Source organism: Ranitomeya variabilis, chromosome 7, assembly GCF_051348905.1.
Source record: "Ranitomeya variabilis isolate aRanVar5 chromosome 7, aRanVar5.hap1, whole genome shotgun sequence".
Taxonomy (NCBI): domain Eukaryota; kingdom Metazoa; phylum Chordata; class Amphibia; order Anura; family Dendrobatidae; genus Ranitomeya; species Ranitomeya variabilis.
Window position 1 is genome coordinate 36416016 of NC_135238.1, and position 24265 is coordinate 36440280.

At 44.1% G+C, this 24265-nt stretch overlaps 1 protein-coding gene across 1 annotated transcript in view; it reads right to left on the reverse strand.

The window, feature by feature from the left end:
• LOC143785746 (cytochrome P450 2K1-like) overlaps positions 1-23353 on the reverse strand; it is a 37275-nt gene extending 13922 nt beyond the window's left edge. Inside the window, exons 1-5 of the mRNA XM_077274837.1 lie at positions 23083-23353; positions 17746-17908; positions 16293-16442; positions 15811-15971; positions 13605-13778 (exon numbers count right to left, since the gene is read on the reverse strand). Of these exons, the coding sequence (XP_077130952.1) occupies positions 13605-13778; positions 15811-15971; positions 16293-16442; positions 17746-17908; positions 23083-23277 (843 nt within the window). The 5' untranslated portion in view covers positions 23278-23353. The remainder of the gene's footprint in view (positions 1-13604; positions 13779-15810; positions 15972-16292; positions 16443-17745; positions 17909-23082) is intronic.
• Between the last annotated feature and the right edge of the window lie 912 nt (positions 23354-24265).

Consider the following 24265-nt stretch of genomic DNA (forward strand, 5'->3'; position numbering starts at 1 on the left):
GGTAAATAACGAGGACACCAGGTTGCAGTCTCTTTACCTCTTTACTGAAGCTCTCTGGGTCCTCAGTCCGGAATACGGCTCACCAGGCTGCGCAAGTCCGGCCGGTCCAATGGCACTTCCAGAGCTCTCCTTGCAGGTGGAAATCGGTGCCTTCCTTCTAGCGCTATGTGTTGCAGTCCTTCCCTGCTGTGCTTACGGAAAGTACCCCACAACTGTTGTGTCTGTTTCTCGTGTTCCCTCACAACAACTTAATTCGCAATGATCTTCCTCGTCCCTCCAGATACTATGGTAGGAACGCACCCGTATGACGGGGAGGCTCGGAGATCTTCCGGGACTCTATCTGCGCCCCTCTCCTGTTGGTACCCCCCTTTGCCTTCCTGGGTGATGCGTGAGACAGTCCGCCTCAAGCTAACTGCCCTGCCGTAGGTCTGAGGTATGGCTTGAAACTCTTTACCTCCTCGGCGTTCCGGCCACCGGTAGTGCGCCTCAGTAAGGTGCTGCCTCTTTCAGCACAACCCTCACTGGTATCTCCTTTCGCTTGATTTCGTTTCTCACTCAGCACAATCTATCTCGCTTCTTAGTCCTTCCTTGGGCACCGCCGCTATGCTGAGCAGGCACGGTCCCTTTACGTTCTTTCCATGCCAAGCCTCTGCCAGGATCCCACCCCTGGCAGAGACCCTACAGTCTCTCCCTTCACAACACCCTCTGCCACCAGGTGTTGCTCCGTTCAATCCCGTCAGCGTTCTCTCTAACTTCCTGCCTGACCCCCAGTTTACCCACTATGGTGGGGAGTGGCCTAATGAATAGCACCCTTAGCTCCCCCCGGAGGCCCAGCTGTGAAATGTATTGGTGACTGTGATACCTGCTCAGAGAACTCCTTCCGTGCCATCGAACGCAGCATGGCCCCCCTTAGTGGCTGAACCATGCTACTGCAACGACCAGGACTCTGGGGCGCTGCACCAACGTCATGTAAAACACAGCAAGGGGACTCCAAAAAGGGTCTCCATTTTTTCAAAAATTGGGTCACAGACACCACTTAAGTGGCCTCAATTTCCCCAGAATTTCTTAAAATGGTTGATGAGGTGATTTTTAAAAATCATCAAACTTTTAGTTTCCCCAGGATGACACTGGGGTAGAAAAGTCCTTGCCGATCCAGGATTTGTTCATCTTGATGAACGTTAGTCTGTCTACATTGTCACTGGACAGCCGCGTGCGCTTATCTGTCAGTACACCACCAGCAGCGCTGAACATACGTTCAGAGAGAACGCTGGCTGCGGGGCACGACAAGATCTCCAAGGCGTGAGTGGTGAGCTCAGGCCATTTTTCCAGATTGGAAGCCCAAAATTGTGCAAGGGTCCAGTTCCACAGTCATGGCATCGATGTTAACTTGGAGATACACCTGTACCATCCTCTCTAGGCGTTGGCTATGCATCAGACTTCTTATCTCCTGTGGCCTTGCAAAGGATGGTGTAAAAAAATTCTTGAAATGATTGGAAAAAATTGCTTTTACCACCAGATTCGATGGTACTGTTATGGTTTGAGTGATGACTCGAAAGTCCCATGGTTGGCAAGTTAGAACTCAGAGATTCACTATGTGCACACTGGTGTTTTGTGGAAAAGCAGATGTAAGATTCTGTAACAGTCTCTGCTGATACTCCTGCATGCGTGAATCCATTTCTATGGCAGGAATTATTTCACCAAATTTACTTTTGTACCGGGGATCTAAGAGTCTGGCAACCCAGTAGTTGGCATTACTTCAGATTCTGACAATCCGAGGGTCATGTTGCAGGTAGTGCATCAAGAAGGCACTCATGTGTCTTGCGCATCCAGGAGGACCAAGTCCTTGTTGTCTTTGTGGAGGTGAGGTGAGAATCATGCTTTCTTCCTCTGCCCTCTCCCCCCCACCTCGCACAACAGAAATTTGATCACGGTCTCCCTCATCTGATGAGTCTTTCATGCCCAACACCAGCTCATCCTCCACTTCTTCGGCTCCTGTACCTTCCTCAACAGTTTGGCTGCTACCATTAACCCTTGGTAATCCCTCTCCCCCACCCTCCAATGCCAGCTGCCTTTGTGCTGCCGACCGTTTGGACCTTGGAGATATTATCCCTTCCGCATACAACTCCTCCTTTTCCTCCTCCTCCTCCTCCTCTTGTCCCACCGCCTGACTCTGAGCACTGTGTAAGGTGTTCTCCAGCATATAAATGGCTGGAATAGTCATGCTGATAATGGCATCATCAGCACTAAACATCTTCGTCGCTATTTCAAAACTGTGCAGAAGGGTGCATAGGTCCCTGATCTGAGACCACTCCTGCAGCGTGATTTTCCCCACCTCTGGATCTTGTTGGCCCAGGCTATACGTCATAACGTATTGCACCAGGGCTCGTCAGTGCTGCCACAGTCGCTGCAACATGTGCAGAGTTGAATTCCACCGTGTGGGCACATTGCATTTCAACCAGTGAACTGGCAGGCCCAACAACTTCTGTAGAGATGTAAGTCGTTGAGCTGCGGGATGCGAACGGCAGAAGTTAGCACACAGCGACTGTGCCCTCTGCAGAAGCCCATCTAGTCTGGGATAGTGGGATAAAAATTACTGGACAACCAGGTTCAAAACGTGAGCCATACAAGGCCCGTGTGTGACATTGCCCCTGCGAAGGGCCGCACCCAGGTTTGCAGCATTGTCGCACTTGGCCTTCCCTGGCTGAGGGTTCAGTGGAGACAACCATTGATGGAACTTGGTTTCCAGAGCTGACCACAACTCCTCAGCTGTGTGACTCCCATTTCCCAGACATTTCAAGGTAAACACCGCCTGATGCCGTTGAGCCCTGGTGACAGCATAGTAAGGAGGTGTGATTCTCAAAAGGCCCCCCAAGATATTACACAGGCCACAGAATGTTTAGTTCAAATATATAAATTTATTTGTAACAAATGAATTAAAAAATTCATTATTTAACATATAATCTCATAGATATGCAAGTACCTCCAATCCAAATAAAATGGTCACATGTAACTTGTACAAAGCCTAAATGCTGACACCCAGATTGTAAATATTAGTGTAAGCCACATATAGCTTTATTCCATTAACTGTTGTCATGCCACTTTGTAGGTAGTATGTCTGATAAGTTGCCCAAAAATTAAACACAACCCTATATTAAAGCGCCAATGTGCATAAAATATATGACTAGCAGCAGTGGTGCATATATGATTTTAACAATCAATATTGCAGGTAAATAGATAATTCATTTTTTGGTACACAGACCTAAGATCCCAAATAACTGCCATTAGCCCATGCAATATTAGCGAATTCAAATTGAACTACGGCACAACCATCAGATCATATTTACCTCTGCAAGTGCATGCAAGACCAGAGAAAACTTATCAGACATACTACCTACAAAGTGGCATGAGAACAGTTAATGGAATAAAGCTATATGTGGCTTACACTAATATTTACTATCTGGGTGTCAGCATTTAGGCCTTTGTACAAGTTACGTGTGACCATTTTATTAGGATTGGAGGTACTTGCATATCCCCTTTTCCTCATAGTTTGTAAGCTTGCGAGCAGGGCCCTCATTCCTCCTGGTATCTGTTTTGAACTGTGATTTCTGCTATGCTGTAATGTCTGTTGTCTGTATAAGTCCCCTCTATAAGTTGTAAAGCGCTGCGGAATATGTTGGCGCTATATAAATAAAATTATTATTATTATTATTATTATATCTATGAGATTATATATGTTAAATAATTATTTTTTTTATTCATTTGTTACAAATAAATTTATATGTTTTGAACTAAACATTCTGTGGCCTGTGTAATATTTTGGGGGGCCTTTTGGGAATCATTAATGTTGAATGTGTTCTTTGGAAATTGATTAATGGACTAATATGTATAAATAGTAAGGAGGTGTGCAGGATTCCTTCTGCGCAGTTAGAACACGGGTGGCATTACCAGACATGCTTTGGGTGCAGGTGGAGGACCGAGAGGAGGTTGAGGAGGCAGAAGCAGTGGAGCAGCCCCTTCTCCTGCTGTCACCATAGTTACCCAGTGCCCAGTCACTGACATGTAACACCCCTGTCCATGTCCACTCATCCAAGTGTCTGTGGTGAAATGCACCCTGTCACACACAGAGTTTCTCAAAGAAGCGGTGATGTTGTGTGCGACATGCTGGTGTAGCGCAGGCATAGCTTTCTTTGAGAAGTAGTGGCGACTGGGCATCTGGTAGTGGGGCACTGCGACGGACATAAGGTCTCAAAAATCCTCTGTGTCCACCAGGCGGAAATGCAGCATTTCTGTAGCCAACAGCTTGCAGATGGTGAAATTCAACCTCTTAGCTTTGTCATGGCTAGGAGGAAATGGTCTTTTACTTGTCCACATCTGAGGGACCGAGGGCTGGCTGCCGTGCTTAGACGGGGTTGAGTAGGGTGTCCCCAGCAAACTGCTGGTCTGTGAGGAAGGTGCAGGTGGAGATATTATGTTGCCTTGATCAAAATCTGGTGGTCTCGATGTCGGAGAGCGCTCAACACCAGCAGGTGTTTCCACTTGCAAATGTACTGACGACCTGCCAATCACACTGGCTGTTGCGGGTAAAGAGGTGAAAGGTCTGCATCCAAAACCATGTGCGACTGCTGTCACCACAGTCACAGAGGATGAAGAGGCCGTGGATGCACTTGATGAGGCAGACGGTGGTTGGCCCGGCCCACTAGGACGCATTGTAGCACAGTGAGCTTCCCACTGCAACTTATGCCTCATATCCTTGTGATGGTTCATGCATGAAGTACTCACAAAATTCATTTTTCGGTCTTTACGGAGACTTGGTGACAAATCTTACAGTCAACATGAGTTGGGTCATCGTTTGCGATCTCAAAAAATGCCCAGGTTATGCAAGGCTTAGAGCCCATGCGAACTGAAGAGCCACCACGACTTGTGCTCAGAGGCACAGTTGTGGTTGAGGATGCAGCTGTTGACGTGCTTCCTGTACTCCGTCTCTGTCCAGGGAGGCACAACCTAACCTCTTCGTCACTAGCATCCTCCTCCACCTCCTCTGCTGACCTCATGGACTGGCGGACAGTGGGTTGACAGTAAGTGGGGTCTCCAACCTCATCATCATCACCCTGTGTGTTCTCACACCCGTCGTCCTCAGAGCCAACTTCTTCCTGCCCTGACCGAAAAGTCAAGTTTTCGTTTCAATCAGGTATCTCAGTCTCATCATCACCTTCCTCATTGTCTCTACCAACAGGAGTTACAGTTTGGGAACAAGGGTCTACATTATGCTCAGAACCTTCTTCATCTGGGCCTGGATCCGACACATAACGATTCTGGGCATCAGTGCAGATCATTTCCTCATCTGGATTCACAGAAGCTCTGGAGCAGACCTCTGATTCCCAGGCTATAGTATGAGTAAACAGCTCTGCAGACTCAACCATCTGTGTTACCCCATACTCAGATGGGTGGCTGGAGACTTGGGAGCTGTGAGGAAGCAAGTGCGATTGGGGTGACACCTCTGAGGACTGGAGTATTTGTGATGTTGAAGTTGAGGTGGAGGAGAGCCCAATTGAAGGAGCACTTGATATCCGTTCAAGCACCTGCTGTTTTTGTGCCTCATCTGGAATTTGTAGCGATGCTCGTACCGATGGTCGTAAGAAAGGGATCTGTCATGAATCCCCAATGGCTAGGGATAGCACAGGACAAGCAAAGTACAAATAAATAACGGACGAGCTCTAGGGTGATGGAACCTGGGCTGACCGCTGCCCTACGCCTGACAAACGCAACTAGAGATAGCCAGGGAGCGAGCCTACGTTGGTTCTAGACGCCACGCACCAGCCTAAGAGCTAACTAGTACTGCAGAGAAAATAAAGACCTCACTTGCCTCCAGAGGAATGAACCCCAAAAGATATAGTTGCCCCCTCACATGTATTGACGGTGAAATGAGAGGAAGGCACACACATAGAGATGATATATATAGATTTAGCAAATTGAGGCCCGCTGTAAACTAGAAAGCAGAACGATACAAAAGGGGACTGAGCGGTCAGCAAAAAACCCTAATCAAAAAACCATCCTGAGATTACAAGAACCCATGTGCCAACTCATGGCACATGGGGAGAACCTCAGTCCACTAGAGCTACCAGCTAGCATAGAGACATAATAAGCAAGCTGGACAAAAAACCAAACAACTGAAAATCAGCACTTAGCTTATCCTGAAAGATCTGGGAGCAGGTAGGCAGGAACCAAACAGAGCACATCTGAATACATTGATAGCCGGCAAGGGAATGACAGAAAGGCCAGGTAAAATAGGAAACACCCAGCCTCTGATGGACAGGTGGAAACCAAAGGCCGCAACCCACCAAAGTCACCCAGTACCAGCAGTAACCACCAGAGGGAGCCCACAAACAGAATCCACAACAGTACCCCCCCCTTGAGGAGGGGTCACCGAACCCTCACGTGAACCCCCAGGGCGATCAGGGTGAGCTCTATGGAAGGCGCGGACCAAATCAGTCGCATGAACATCGGAGGCGACCACCCAGGAATTATCCTCCTGACCATAACCCTTCCACTTAACCAAATACTGGAGTTTGCGTCTGGAAACACGAGAATCCAAGATCTTCTCAACAACATACTCCAATTCTCCCTCCACCAGCACCGGAGCAGGAGGCTCAACCGAAGGAACAACGGGCACCTCATACCTCCGCAACAACGACCGATGGAACACATTATGAATAGCAAACGATGCTGGGAGATCCAAACGAAAAGATACAGGGTTAAGAATCTCCGAGATCCTATAAGGACCGATGAACCGAGGCTTGAACTTAGGAGAAGAGACCTTCATAGGGACAAAACGAGAAGACAACCACACCAAATCCCCAACAAGAAGTCGGGGACCCACGCGGCGACGGCGATTAGCAAACTGCTGAGTCTTCTCCTGAGATAACTTCAAATTGTCCACCACCTGATTCCAAATCTGATGTAGCCTGTCCACCACCATGTCCACTCCAGGACAATCCGAAGACTCCACCTGACCAGAGGAAAAACGAGGATGAAACCCCGAATTACAAAAAAAAGGAGAGACCAACGTGGCAGAACTAGCCCGATTATTAAGAGCAAATTCGGCCAGTGGCAAAAAAGCAACCCAGTCATCTTGGTCAGCAGAAACAAAACACCTCAAATAAGTTTCCAAGGTCTGATTAGTTCGCTCCGTCTGGCCATTCGTCTGAGGATGGAATGCAGACGAGAAAGACAAATCAATGCCCATCTTGGCACAAAACGTCCGCCAAAATCTAGACACAAACTGGGATCCCCTGTCAGAAACGATATTCTCCGGAATCCCATGCAAACGAACCACGTTCTGAAAAAATAAAGGGACCAACTCAGAGGAGGAAGGCAACTTAGGCAAGGGCACCAAATGAACCATCTTAGAAAAGCGGTCACACACAACCCAGATAACGGACATTTTCTGTGAAACCAGGAGATCAGAAATAAAATCCATGGAAATGTGCGTCCAAGGCCTCTTCGGGATGGGCAAGGATAACAACAACCCACTGGCCCGAGAACAGCAAGGCTTAGCTCGAGCACACACTTCACAAGACTGCACAAAGGTACGCACATCCCTAGACAAGGAAGGCCACCAAAAAGACCTGGCCACCAAGTCTCTAGTACCAAATATTCCAGGATGACCAGCCAACACAGAAGAATGGACCTCGGAGATGACTCTACTGGTCCAATCATCCAGAACAAACAGTCTTTCTGGTGGACAACGATCCGGTTTATCCACCTGAAACTCCTGCAATGCACGTCGCAAGTCTGGGGATACGGCGGACAATATTACCCCATCCCTAAGGATACCAGTAGGCCCAGAGTCTCCAGGAGAGTCAGGCACAAAACTCCTGGAAAGAGCATCTGCCTTCACAAACAGAGAATTGGTCCGCAGAACCTGAAACACCTTCCTGACCTGTAGAACATGAGACTCCCAGTCATCAGAAAACATCAAAATATCATCCAAATACACAATCATAAACTTATCCAGATATTCACGGAAAATATTGTGCATAAAGGACTGAAAGACTGACGGAGCATTGGAGAGTCCAAAAGGCATTACCAAATACTCAAAATGGCCCTCAGGCGTATTAAATGCGGTTTTCCACTCATCACCTTGTTTTATCCGCACCAGATTATACGCACCGCGAAGATCTATCTTAGTGAACCACCTAGCCCCCTTAATGCGAGCAAACAAGTCAGTCAATAATGGCAATGGATACTGATATTTGACTGTAATCTTATTCAGAAGGCGATAATCTATACAAGGCCTCAGGGAACCATCTTTTTTTGCCACGAAAAAAAAACCTGCTCCCAGAGGGGACGAAGATGGACGAATATGTCCCTTTTCCAAGGACTCCTTAATATAATTCCGCATAGCAGTATGCTCTGGCAGTGACAGATTAAATAAACGACCCTTAGGGAACTTACTGCCAGGAATCAATTCTATAGCACAGTCACAATCTCTATGAGGAGGGAGCGAATTGAGCTTAGGCTCCTCAAAAACATCCCTATAGTCAGACAAAAACTCAGGGATCTCAGAAGGAGTAGATGAAGCGATAGAAATCGGAGGTGCATCATCATGAACCCCCTGACATCCCCAGCTTAACACAGACATTGTTTTCCAGTCCAGGACAGGATTATGAGTTTGTAACCATGGCAGACCCAGCACTAGTACATCATGTAAATTATACAGTACAAGGAAGCGAATCACCTCCTGATGAACGGGAGTCATGCGCATGGTCACTTGTGTCCAATACTGCAGTTTATTCATAGCCAATGGTGTAGAGTCAATTCCCTTCAGAGGAATAGGGACTTCCAGAGGCTCCAGACTAAAACCGCAGCGTTTAGCAAATGACCAATCCATAAGACTCAGGGCAGCGCCCGAATCCACATAGGCATCAACGGAAATGGAAGACAGTGAAAAAATCAGAGTCACAGACAAAATGAACTTAGGCTGCAGAGTACCAATGGCAAAAGATTTATCAAGCTTTTTTGTGCGTTTAGAGCATGCTGATATAACATGAGCTGAATCACCACAATAAAAACACAATCCATTTTTCCGCCTATAATTTTGCCGTTCACTTCTGGACTGAATTCTATCACATTGCATAGTCTCAGGTGCCTGTTCAGAAGACACCGCCAACTGGTGCACGGGTTTGCGCTCCCGCAAACGCCGATCAATCTGAATGGCCATAGCCATAGACTCATTCAGACCTGTAGGCGTAGGGAACCCCACCATAATATCCTTAATGGCCTCAGAAAGACCATTTCTGAAGTTTGCAGCTAGGGCGCACTCATTCCACTGAGTAAGCACCGACCATTTCCGAAATTTTTGACAATATATTTCCGCTTCATCATGCCCCTGAGAGAGGGCTAATAAAGCCTTTTCAGCCTGAATCTCCAGGTTGGGTTCCTCATAGAGCAATCCCAATGCCAGAAAAAACGCATCCACACTGAGCAATGCAGGATCCCCTGGTGCCAATGCAAATGCCCAATTCTGAGGGTCGCCCCGCAGGAAAGATATTACAATCCTGACCTGTTGAGCAGGGTCTCCAGAGGAGCGAGATTTTAAAGAAAGAAACAATTTACAATTGTTCCTGAAATTCAGGAAGGTAGATCTATCTCCAGAGAAAAACTCTGGAATAGGAATTCTAGGTTCAGACATGGGAGTGTGAACAACAAAATCCTGTATGTTTTGAACTTTTGCCGCGAGATTACTCAGGCTGGAAGCCAAACTCTGGACATCCATGTTAAACAGCTAAGATCAGAGCCATTCAAGGGTTAAGAGGAGGTAAGAAGCAGCTAGACAGCAATTAAGGGCTAGGCAGCAAAACTCTGAAGGGAAAAAAAAAAAAAAAATTTCCCTTAAACACTTCTTTTTCTCCTGCTTCAGCCCAAACAATTAACACTTTGTTGGCCGGCTATACTGTCATGAATCCCCAATGGCTAGGGATAGCACAGGACAAGCAAAGTACAAATAAATAACGGACGAGCTCTAGGGTGATGGAACCTGGGCTGACCGCTGCCCTATGCCTGACAAACGCAACTAGAGATAGCCAGGGAGCGAGCCTACGTTGGTTCTAGACGCCACGCACCAGCCTAAGAGCTAACTAGTACTGCAGAGAAAATAAAGACCTCACTTGCCTCCAGAGGAATGAACCCCAAAAGATATAGTTGCCCCCTCACATGTATTGACGGTGAAATGAGAGGAAGGCACACACATAGAGATGATATACACTCACTGGCCACTTTATTAGGTACACCTGTCCAACTTCTTGTTAACACTTAATTTCTAATCAGCCAATCACATGGCGGCAACTCAGTGCATTTAGGCATGTAGACAGGGTCAAGACAATCTCCTGCAGTTCAAACCGAGCATCAGTATGGGGAAGAAAGGTGATTTGAGTGCCTTTGAACGTGGCATGGTTGTTGGTGCCAGAAGGGCTGGTCTGAGTATTTCAGAAACTGCTGATCTACTGGGATTTTCACGCACAACCATCTCTAGGGTTTACAGAGAATGGTCCGAAAAAGAAAAAAAATCCAGTGAGCGGCAGTTCTGTGGGCAGAAATGCCTTGTTGATGCCAGAGGTCAGAGGAGAATGGGCAGACTGGTTCGAGCTGATAGAAAGGCAACAGTGACTCAAATCGCCACCCGTTACAACCAAGGTAGGCCTAAGAGCATCTCTGAACGCACAGTGCGTCGAACTTTGAGGCAGATGGGCTACAGCAGCAGAAGACCACACCGGGTACCACTCCTTTCAGCTAAGAACAGGAAACTGAGGCTACAATTTGCACAAGCTCATCGAAATTGGACAGTAGAAGATTGGAAAAACGTTGCTTGGTCTGATGAGTCTCGATTTCTGCTGCGACATTCGGATGGTAGGGTCAGAATTTGGCGTAAACAACATGAAAGCATGGATCCATCCTGCCTTGTATGGAGCATCTTTGGGATGTGCAGCCGACAAATCTGCGGCAACTGCGTGATGCCATCATGTCAATATGGACCAAAATCTCTGAGGAATGCTTCCAGCACCTTGTTGAATCTATGCCACGAATAATTGAGGCAGTTCTGAAGGCAAAAGGGGGTCCAACCCGTTACTAGCATGGTGTACCTAATAAAGTGGCCGGTGAGTGTATATAGATTTAGCAAATTGAGGCCCGCTGTAAACTAGAAAGCAGAACGATACAAAAGGGGACTGAGCGGTCAGCAAAAAACCCTAATCAAAAAACCATCCTGAGATTACAAGAACCCATGTGCCAACTCATGGCACATGGGGAGAACCTCAGTCCACTAGAGCTACCAGCTAGCATAGAGACATAATAAGCAAGCTGGACAAAAAAACAAACAACTGAAAATCAGCACTTAGCTTATCCTGAAAGATCTGGGAGCAGGTAGGCAGGAACCAAACAGAGCACATCTGAATACATTGATAGCCGGCAAGGGAATGACAGAAAGGCCAGGTAAAATAGGAAACACCCAGCCTCTGATGGATAGGTGGAAACCAAAGGCCGCAACCCACCAAAGTCACCCAGTACCAGCAGTAACCACCAGAGGGAGCCCACAAACAGAATCCACAACAGGGATCATATCAGATTGTCCACGAAAAGAAGAAGACATCTTACTTTGGCTGGAGGATTGTCTTTCTTCTGCAGATGTTACTGTTGCTTTACCACCTACCCAATGGACACAACCTTTTTTTTCCTTTCCAACACGCCTATTCCCCTTTCCACCAGCAGCAGGCCTTTTGACACTCATTTTGGTGCTTAACTAATTGGCAACTCTGTAGTTGTTGGCACAAAAAACGATGGATGGAAACCGAGCAGAGCTAAATGGCCAAATTGTGGTACTAGGCCCAAAAGGATTTACTGGGTTAGATGCAGTAAATAATTATTAGATGTACAGGCGGTGTAGCTAGCTTCACAGATGGGCTACTCTGCTGACATGCAGACACTGCTACTAAGCCCAAAACGATTTACTGGGTTAGATGCAGTAAAAAATTTTTTAGATACACAGGCGGTGTAGCTAGCTTCACAGGTGGGATACTCAGATGACTACCAGACAATGCTACTAGCCCAAAAGGATTTGCTGAGCTAGATTTCACCAAATGCTGTGACAAACACTTGCACAGCACTGGCACAGACCTGCCTGGCAAAAAGTGCTATGACCTGCTTTAACCTACCCTGAAAAGGACTGATATTACAACTAGTCCCGACTCCCTAAACATATCTCTCTCTATCTAGCTGCAAATTCACTCGCAATTCACACTCTTATACTGTATAGCGCCCACAGCAGCAGCGGTGCTGTCTAACACTAAGCTGCAGCAGTGAGGAAATGGTGGCAACAGGGCAAATGGCTGGTTCTTATAGGGCAAGGACATGTGAAATACACAGCCAATGACACATGCCCTTGCTTGTGTGCATCACATGCACTTTGCTGTGTGTGTGCACTGCTGATAGGCTGAGAGACTGCACCGCCCCACTGTAAATGCGGGAAAGAAAAAAATGGAGATCGGCATTATTTCAGCACAGATCTATCCCCCATTCCCCCCCCCCCCCGCACACTGTACACTGAAACAGTCTATTAACAATGATAAACAGTTTTAATGTGCAAATCAAGTTAGGCTTTTGGTGAACGAACAGTTATCGAACAGAAACTCGAACAGCCAAATTTTAAGCAAATTGTTCGAGTTCGTCGATCGACTCGAACACCGCCCAAAACAGCTCGAATTTGAAATTGGCGAACAGTTCGACTCGAACACCGCTCAGCTCTACTCGCAAGTGCACCAGCGAGCATATCAGTGCACTTTTAATCCTCCGTTCCTCCTCGATTCTTTCTGCCGGTGCCACCCTTCAGTTGAGCAAATACCTTGACGTTTGTTGGATGGGCTCACAATTTTTGGCCAAATCTTGTGCTAAGCATCTCATGTGTTTTTTCATAGATTTCACAAGCCATTATGCTATTCACATTTCATGTATCGCACATTTCCTTGCTTTAGTACAGTAAAATTGAGTGAAGCCATTGATCTATTTGCTATATAAGTCTTTTTTGGTTATGCACCAGTTCAGACTAGATTGCTGTTCAGTCAGTTTTCCTATATTTACCCTTCAGTTGAGAGCAGAGATGACATCAGGAATCAGAGCCTGTTTCTAATGTTAATAAATCAAGAAGCGGGTATGGATATACTGTAGATCAAGGAGGCAAAATGTCAGTGAACCTAACTCTGCAGAAACAAATTGCAGCTGGGAGAAGTCTTCATTGCGGTCTGGGCCAGATGAAAAAGATGGGACAAGTGAACAAGTCCCAAAAGAGAAGACATTGGTTTTGGATTGAATTTATAACACACTGCAGACGGACACTAACAATAGATCTATTGCCTCCCTATTCTATATATGATTGTGTTGTTGGTATAATAGTTTGGCATTTACCGTCTCACTCTTACTTCCGACCACAAGGTCACACGTCGCCTAAAACCAACCAACTAGATAGAAAAATTGTAAGATGTTCCCAGAAAAATTGGTATCATACCCTTTTAATCTCATAAAGAAAAATTAAGGTAACATATGTACCATTAACGCACCTGTTCCTGCTTCAGAAGATATGCATCGATATATCCTGTGACGTCATTTGCATCTAAATCCAATCGTCGATTCATCGAACATAGGGAAATAAAACTCTTCAGCTCTTGTATGTTCTGCATTGCTTTCTTATGTAGGCCAAGGAGTGATCCGAGGAAGGGATAATAATTATACAGCTGTGGAAATCAACAATTCCTCTTTAGATTTTCTTGCAACAAAAAGTACAGACCAGTTCAATAACGGTGTATATTTGGAGCAGCTCGGCCAGTCAGTGGCGCTCCACCCTACATCACTAGGAGCCCAGATTAGGATACAGCCAAGTGTAAAGGTACCTTCACACGAAGCGACGCTGCAGCGATAGCGACAACGATGTCGATCGCTGCAGCGTCGCTGTTTGGTCGCTGGAGAGCTGTCACACAGACCGCTCTCCAGCGATCAACTATGCCGAGGTCCCCTGGTAACCAGGGTAAACATCGGGTAACTAAGCGCAGGGCCGCGCTTAGTAACCCGATGTTTACCCTGGTTACCAGCGTAAAATCTAAAAAAAACAAACAGCACATACTTACATTCACGTCCCCCTGCGTCCACTTCCTGACTGACTGAGCGCCGTACAGTGAGAGCAGAGCGGTGACGTCACCGCTGTGCTGCTTTCACTTTCACTTTGCGGCGCTGAGTCAGAGGAGGAAGCAGACTGCAGGGGACGCAATGTGAGTATGTGCTGTTTGTTTTTTTTACATTTTACGCTAGTAACCAGGGTAAACATCGGGTAACTAAGCGCGGCCCTGCGCTTAGTAACCCGATGTTTACCCTGGTTACCAGTGTAAAATATCGCTGGTATCGTTGCTTTTGCTTTCAAACACAACGATACACAGCGATCGGACGACCAAATAAAGTTCTGGACTTTATTCAGCGACCAGCGACATCACAGCAGGATCCTGATCGCTGCTGCGTGTCAAACGAAACGATATCGCTAGCGAGGACGCTGCAACGTCACGGATTGCTAGCGATATCGTTATAATGTCGTTTCGTGTGAAGGTACCTTAACATCTGAATTCGTCCCCGTTCATTTTTTTTCTACAAAACGTTTATCAGTGTAGTGGTTCCATTTTTTGTCCATTGTTGGTTAGTGTGGATGGTTTTTTCACCATTCATATGTGTCATCCATTTTTCTCATATGAGAAATAAAACAGAAGTTTCCTAAGCTTCTACTACCATTAGGTAGTGAAAAAGGACACAGCACAAATTCACTGAAATGGATGAGTTTAATCCACAAAAATGGATCAAAATCGGACATGACTTTGGGTATGTGAAAAAAGTCCATAGATTATAATAGGTACATTTTCTATCTGCAAAAAAAGCAAATAAAAAACACAAAACGTGTAAATGGGACCTAAGTTGATATGTTCTCTTTGTAGGTTTGCATGGGTTTCCTCGAGGTTCTCCACTTTCTTAGTATACTCTAAAAAGCATACGTGTAGGCTCATTGGTCCTAGTGTGTGGGTGAGTGAGAGACAGATTTAGGTTGGGACCCTCATTGGGGACAAGAACTGATAAGAGTAATGGTGATCTCTGTGGAGAGCTGTACAATATTATGGTAGAAACCTCTTTATCAAAGAGAGGATACGTCACATCAATCAATTAATTATAGCTATTATCAAGGATTAGAAAAAGGGTCTCCTTTTTTCATGACAGATTAATGCTTCAGCTGTGTCTAGTTCTTCACCTAAATATAATTAACTTACAGGGAAGCTGTCATCAGAAAATTACCAAAATGACCTACTGTTTAAACCAGGTTTTTGTGTTACATGTATTGTTTTTTTATTTACTAAGATCTTTAGAAATCAGCAATCAGTATTATCTGGACCCTGTAGGGCAAAGCAGTCAGTTCCATTAAACCCCCTATCCTGTTTATCATGTACCCACTGTATATATCTAGTGAGCGTCTGAGAAGGACTGTTCTGCTACAGTACAGCAAACCATTGAATTTGTACATGAATTGTAAGGACCCACTTAGGGAACAAAGTTTGTACATCATCATCTATTATACTTGAAGCAACTGAAGGGTTTTTGGTGAGAACCAAGAGATGAGTTTGGGTCCATTTGTCTGAGCTCATGATTGCACTACAATTAGTCCTAAAGGTGACCATAAAACTATTCTTCTAAAAATTCACTAAAAAGGTTAGATAAAAGATCTCAAGGTTTTCTTACCAGCACTGTAGGTGTACCGGCCAGTTTGGCATTGTCATCTAAAATTTTGATTAATTTTTCAAACGTTGGGTCATCATACTCAAACCTTTTCCCAAAGATAATAGAGCAGATTACATTGGAAACTGCAGTGTTTATCAGTATGTGATTATTGAATGGTTTGCCTAAAATAATAAAAAAGATATATTAACAGAAGAATAAATTATGAATACAAAAACAAAAAATATAAAACAATTACTTAATGTAAAAGGTCATTTGTAACCCCAAGGGAAAACCACCTTCAGTAATGACAGTAGATTACTGAAACAACCAAGTCATAATTGGATCAAACCTACAGCCTGAATAACAATTGATTTCCTAATGATATGTTTGGATGCTGCAGATGTTTTCCACGTGTGGATTCTGTAGACCGGGTTGTAGAAAGCAACAGACAAGAAGTTAGATTATATAGAAGCTATGACATAAATGTGAATGATGTATCTTACCATTATGAGATTTAAAACTTTCTATAAGGGGCATTAATTCATCTTGAATTCTGTCTTCCACACTTTTCTTCCCCATTCCAAAGTCTCGAAGTGTTGATAGCGAGAATCTTCTCATGGATTTCCATGTTTCTCCATTAGAAAATATTATACCTAAAATATAGTTAAATAGGAAAATCTTTGGCAAGTATAAATCATACTGAAAAGAAAACAGCCTTAAATCGAAATAATCCAACAAATAGTTTCTTTAAAAAGTGGAAGAAGTTGAATTCTGTGACTTAAAATAGGATATATAAATAAAACCCACAAGTAAGAATACACATGTAAATTTAACAACTGAGGATGTTATACACAATATTAATTGCACTAATAATGAGAAAGAAGAAAATGATGCAAAAGTAAGAGGAAAGAAGAAGAGAAGAGGAAAGAAGAAGAGAAGAAGAAATGAAAAAGATAATGGTTACAGAAAAGATGAAGAAAGTGAAGACAAAAAAAGAAAAAGTAAAAGTATTATAAAAAAACCAGGAAAAGTAAGAAAGAAAGAATTAAGAAAATTATGATAAAGCTGAAGAAGAAAGTTGGAGACGAAGTTGATGGATGAGGAAGAAGAAACAAAGGAAGAAAAGTAGAGCAAAGATTATAATGGTAAAGATGGAGAAGAAAAAGGAGAAGGAAGAATAATGTAGATGATCGTTATTATAATGAAAATGATGATGAAGGAGATGGAAAAGAAGCCAGGAAGGAGATAAGGTGAAGATAAGATAAACAATGAAGACAATGAAGAAGCAAATGAATGATTAGATAAAGAAAAGAAATAGAAGGAAGATGAGAGCAAAGAAAAGCGCAAAATGAACAAGGAAGAAGACTAAACATGATGATGATGAGGAATATGAATGTGAAGAAGGAAACGGAAGAATAGTGATGTATAGAAGTAGAAAGAGATGAAGGAGAAGGAGAGGAAGGAGAAGGTAGATAAAAGTTAATAACAGGACTGCTGGCTACTTTCTAGGAATAACCTGAGAGCCTCCCTCTTTCTTTTGTGTCTTTCTTGTTCATGTTCACCCTTGCTGGATAAAAAAAATCGGGTGTTTGTTCTCCTTCACAAAACTTCACAAAAAATGTTTACAAAAATTAATGAAAACTAGAAAAAGGAGGTAAAAATATGATGATGCCAATAATGCAGGAATAAGAAGAATGCAGAATTATAGACAATTTCTGCTACGACTTTCTTCAGTCATTACGCAACCTCTAAGAATTGGCGTAGATGTTTAAAGTGTTTTTCAATTCATAATATTTGCTCATAAATGACATTTGTTAATGATTTTAGTGAATCTTCAGTAGCAGAATTAGCTTTAGTTACTGGTCTTTATTGTACTCTGCTTTCCTAACAGGTCACCATTGTGAAATTTTTGATTCATAGAATGCACAATATTATTATAAATATATCTATAAATACCATGTCCTTTAGCAGCATTTTCGAAGATTGGAGCAATCGCCCGTTCTCCAAAATCTTCAGCTCGCGTAACAAGTGCTTCCTTTATAATCTTATATCCAGCTAGTATCACCATTTTCTTGGGTCCAAAATGCAAAGTAAATATTTTGCCATACTTCTCAGAAAGCTGCAAAATATTGTTTTTTTCTAGTTAATTAAAACAATAATTTGAGTTGTACTTCTCTAAAGACAAAAATTGTAGTTTCAAACCACAATGTCACTCAAACAGAGCTAATAAAGGTAAATTTCCAACAAGCCACAGTTGCTGTTGAGACCATGAAGCTGGAGAAATATGCAAAAGTCTGGACATGATCAAAATATGTTCCCTTATTTAAGCTAACTGGAGTGATGCCCTGACCTAAAGAAAGAACACGGACTTACACTCCCTGACACCCACACACAGACATACACACAAGTAGACACACACAACCCACACAGACACACACAAGCAGACACACACAGACAGACACGCAACCCACACACAAGCAGACACGCAACACACACACAGACACGCAACCCCCACACAGACACGCAACCCACACACAGACACGCAACCCACACACAGATATGCAACCTACACACAAACCCGCAGACAGACCATACACAGACACACACATAGACAACCCACACACCACACAGAAAGACACAACCCACACACAGACACTACTCACACACCACACAGAAAGACACAACAACAGAGAGACAACCCACACACGACACAACCACCCCACGCACACACTCTTCTGTGCTAAGGGGTGGGGGCTGGTGTACATGTGCAGCTTCCCCTGCTCACAGCAGCTGAGCCCCACACCCACTCTCTCTGCCGGGAATGCCCAGCGGGGGATCTGTCACCTTGTGGATTGGAGCTGCTTCTCCTGTATCTTCCAGCACAGGTGGCTCCTCTCTGATCTTATTTCCTGGTTCTCAGTTCTTCCCTTCAAAGACGTGCCAAGCAGGAGGACAGGAGCACTGGCCAATCAGCTCTTCTGTCAGTGATGTTAGAGCTTTCATTGGCCAGTGTTCTTCTCCTGTAGGACACCTCCCCTCTCTGAGTTGCTGAACCCGGAGCGTAAAAGCCACCCCACACCAGTAATCAAAGTGCATATTCCCCCAGTATGAAGCGGGCAGCAGCACAGCAGGAGATAACAGGATGTCAGGGAGACAAGAGCGGCAAATTTCAGGCACAAGCCAGCATCTGAAAGAATGCTCCCTGCAGATGCCATCCCCCTTTTTATCAGCAGGTGGCACCGCCTGAAGCAACCGACTCAAGTAGCCTCATGATAGCGACGCCCCTGAATGCAGCCCTTCAAGCTCATGGAAGTCACACAAAATATTAAATATGACTAATAGCACCACAACTTCATTCACCAATGTTATGCAACATATGTTTGTATTTTAAGTTAATTATTTGTTTGAATATCACATTACTTGACAACACTTTTGTCTTGCCAAAATCTGACCATTCTGTGTCCATTAACTGATCAATATTTCTGTATTGATGCCAATTTATTTTCTTAACCTAAACCACATTTCGAAGGGTTTCAGCTTTCAAAAGAATAATTTTTACAACCAATGGATGTTATTTACATAACATGGATAAGCGACATAATTTCTGTCAGGGAGTGTAGAAGCTCAGTGGTGACATTGGGAGATTGACTGCATCGGTCTGCCTGCCTTGATGTGGCCACAGCTCTTTAAACAATAAGAGAGTAGACATGGCCTGGACACTAAGCGGTACTGTAATTAGAGACAGTTTGAGGAACTGTGGCTGGAGGTGAGCTGTGACCTGAACAGGAAGTCTTCTAAGCCCTGACCCAACAGTGAGAAACTGTGGCCTGCATCAGGAGACCTGAGCAAAAGGACCGTGTGTGTCTCTAGGAGAAGTTGCGCCCTGCATAGGTGAGACAGTGCATGGCATGCTCTGAGAGCTGCTTGGAACCCTTCAGTAGTTGGGCTGTGATTGTTAGTGGTCTGATGTTTGAGAAGCTAAAATATTCTCATTACTCTGCAAGGTCTGACTAATCCAAAGAATTCCTCACCCCCAATAAAAGAAAACCTTTATTTTTCACAATTAAATGTAAAAAATACCATTGAAGTTCACAAGTTATCCAAATATTTAATAACCAAGTGGTTTGATTATCCAACATTGTGACAAGTGAACTACAGGACTTTGTAGGTCAAACAATGCACTCTCAATAGCCCTATCTACCCATGGCGGTTGCCACCCATGATACACCACGGAAAATTGGCGCCCCCGCTCACCGTCTTCTAACTCTAGGGAGACCTGCAACCACCAAACCTTCTGCCTCATTTGCAAAGTGCAATCACCAACATTAGCACCTCAACTATGACATGTAGTTACAAGTTGTGGCTAGATATTGTGTTGTATTCACTCAGCTTGTGCTCTCAAAAACTGTAAGTGCTACACTGGCCAGCCTCATACTGAGTAATTTGTAAGTTTACCCTGCAATGTCCATAATTGCACCATCCCGGGAGTCATGTTTGAGGATAAAGACACCCACAATTGCTGGCTGACTTACATATTTATTCATAGATATGGTCTAAAACACACTTTAGTGAGGAGATTTCAAATGTATGTGTGATGAAACTCAGTTTAGCAGTTTGTGATGAATCAGCACATTTATAGAGTTTTGAGTTTAGATTAATTTCTTTGGATTTCAGTTGGGGTCATAGCTATAAACAGGAATCCTGATAATCGACTATTTAAAGAGCATCACAACTTTTATTTTTCTTCTTTAGATTTTGTAGATACTTTACGGTGGGAGCTCGTATCCTGACTCCTGACACCCTCACCGATCATTCAAAATACGGCAGAGAAGTGTGCAGTGCAGGAAAGCATGCCTCTTTGTCAGTATATGCCTTGGAATCTGTTTCTCTTGCCCTTAGACTTGCCCTCAGTTAACATGGATCTTGATGTTTCACATCGGCCATCTTGCTTCCTGCCAAAGCTGTATATAAAGCCAGCACCTGTTCTGTTTCATTGCTTGTGTATTATGTTTTGGACCTTGGTCCTCTGCAGTCTCAAGCCTGGACTTACGATCCCTGTTGGTCCTTTCCTAACGCCGGAGTCCTCTGTCAACCTTCACGTCTGGATCCCTGCCTGCTGACCGAGTGATTGCTGAACACCTGACTTCAGAAACTTCTGCCTGACCACACCTGTAGTGAAGTAAGAACTCCAGCCAGCTTGTGTGTTCCTCGGCTCTGCAAGAAACTGTGTCAGTGCTGGACATTCTTGTGCACTCATTGCTCAGTGACTTTGCATGCTGTATCGCAGAGTATCAGCTCTGCTGCTATCGTTTATTAGATTGACTAAAGATTTACCTGGACTTATATGCTATATTGCATTTAGATCACAAATACAATATTGCTTGTTTAAACCATTGTGTCTGCAGTCTCTTTGACCTAGCCACTGGTGTCCAGTTGTATCCACTAGTATCATGACACTCTTGCTCATTAGAGTACAGAAAACCGAGTATGGATATAATAGAAAGTCTATTACTTTCTAATGTATCTGTACACCTGCGCAGAAGACAGGTGCCTGCAATCAATGAAGACCTCCACCATCTATGCAAATAATATTTCCCAAAGCTACTAGGAACTGATAAAAATGTTTTTTTGCAAAGTGTTGTGAGAAAGAGCCCAACAAAACTGTGATCCCATCAATGAATATTATTAAAGAGGATGCTCACCCTAAATAATCTGGTGCAGTGATTAATTTAACAGAGCAGATTTGGCTTTTCTGATCCATGGTGATCAACTGTTAAAGGGAACCTATCACCCCGTTTTTTTCGGTATGAGATAAAAATACTGTTAAATAGGGCCTGAGCTGTGCATTACAATAGTGTAGTTTGTGGACCCCGATTCCCCACCTATGCTGCCGAAATACGTTACCAAAGTAGTCGTTTTCGCCTGTCAATCAGGCTGGTCAGGTCGGATGGGCGTGGTTTCTTCCCCCAGATATTGCGTAGTTTTCCGTTGGTGGCGTAGTGGTGTGCGCATGTCCAAGGTCCCGAATCCTGCACAGGGGTGTGAAAATAGCAGCGATGTCCGTTATTCCATTGGTGATCGGTGGGCGCGGCCATCTTGCTTTGGCCGCGCGTGCGCAGAAGCGGCGCTCTGCTGGCCGCGGCTTCAGGAAAATGGCCGCCGCGATATCCATCTGCGCACGCGCGGCATCCCGCGGCCATTTTCCTGAAGCCGCGGCCAGCAGAGCGCCGCTTCTGCGCACGCGCGGCCAAAGCAAGATGGCCGCGCCCACCGATCACCAATGGAATAACGGACATCGCTGCTATTTTCACACCCCTGTGCAGGATTCGGGACCTTGGACATGCGCACACCACTACGCCACCAACGGAAAACTACGCAATATCTGGGGGAAGAAACCACGCCCATCCGACCTGACCAGCCTGATTGACAGGCGAAAACGACTACTTTGGTAACGTATTTCGGCAGCATAGGTGGGGAATCGGGGTCCACAAACTACACTATTGTAATGCACAGCTCAGGCCCTATTTAACAGTATTTTTATCTCATACCGAAAAAAACGGGGTGATAGGTGCCCTTTAAGCTCAAAGAAAGTCAAACAGCAATGCCCAACTTTACTAATGCTCATCTGATTCAATGGAGACAAATCTCTACATCTATTGAAATATGTGGTAGAAATTCTCCCCAGGATGTTGGAAACTGTTATAGCACCAGGAGAGACAATCAACCCCATAATATAATATTGGACAACGCTCTTGGAAATGGTATTGGAGTTACACTTGGTCATACATTAAATGCTATGGTATTTTCATTATTCCATTTTTTCTTCTATTATTATAATAAAGGAACAAGGCACTAACTTAGGAAGTTAGCACAGTGAAAACCATGATAGCAGGACATGGTTGCATACAAAACTAGCAACACAACAAGCCTACAACTCTTAAATAGGTACCTGATTTGAACAATCCCTATTTTATTAGATGGTTCCTTGACAATAGGTTGATCACAAAGTGTCCAGATGCAGGCAACTCCATTGATCAGCTATTATTTCAGGAAAATCTGACAGCAAGTATTCAATCTCTCTCCCTCGCCACCACAAAGGAATGAAGAGTTACACAGTGACCATTCACATGAATGATTTGTGTATAATGCAGCCAAGGACAAGACATCCAGACCTTTAATGCCCACCATGAATCCATTCACACCTGTCTCATTCAGCAACCACCCCCAATTTATTTGCCTCTAGCTAAATAATGTTGCACCCTCCTTGACTATACAGTAAGTACAGTATCCTACCTGCATCAGAGATTCGTGGGGCCTGTTCAGGTCCAGCAGGTTGAGATTTCCAATAACCGGCAGAGGCATAGGTCCAGGGGGCATCTTTGCTGTGCTCTTCTTAATTCCATTTATCCAATAGATGAATAGTGCAATGAAAATTGAAAAGTATACCAACACATCGGCTCTAGCCAAAAAGTAGGTGATAAAAGACATAGCGAAGTACTGGTAAGAGTCTGTTCTGATTGTGCTCCTGTCCTTATATTTATGCACTTGGGCTTATTTTTCCTACATGTGTTAATCTTTACTAGGGCACAAATAACATAATAAACTGTCCCATTGCCATTTACCTTGGTAGGACAATCTTGGCTTAGATTGCACAATCTTGTTTTTACATGCATAGCGTTATACATTTCATCCAAATATATGTTGGCCAAGTGTATTATAACATGATGTGTACAGTGTGATAAAGGAATACGATTTGCAATTTTTATCTTATCTGTTCTGCAGCTGTACCAGTGCCAAGGTGTGAAGTTCACATACTAATGTTTGGGGACACGAATGATTCTATTTGCAGTTATAGCAAGATGAACTTTATATCTAACTAGCTGAAGAGCTCGGTGTTGCCTGGGCATAGTAAATATCTATGACTAGTTATAGCACCTCACTTCTCTCATTTTCCCCCTCACATCTCTCATTTTCTCCCTCACACCTCTCATTTTCCCCCTCACTCCTCTCCTTCCCCCCTAACACTTGTTATTTCGACCTCACATCTGTCATTTTCCAATCACTCCACTATTTTCCCTCATTCCTCTCATTTTGCACTCACACCTATTCGTTTTCACCTCACACCTCTCATTTTCCCCTGGGTATATACATGTTTGTCATCTCCCTTATATAGTATATACCTGTATGTCATCTCCTGTATATAGTATATACCTGTATGTCATCTCCCCTGTATATAGTATATACCTGTATGTCATCTCCCCTGTAAATAGTATATACTGTACCTGTATGTCATCTCCTCCTTTATATAGTATATACCTGTAAGTCATCTCTTCGGTATATAGTATATACCTGTATGTCATCTCCTCCTATATAGTATATACCTGTATGTCATCTCCCCTGTATATAGTATGTACCTGCTGTATGTCATCTCCTCCTGTATATACCTGTGTGTCATCTCCTCTTTTATATAGTATAT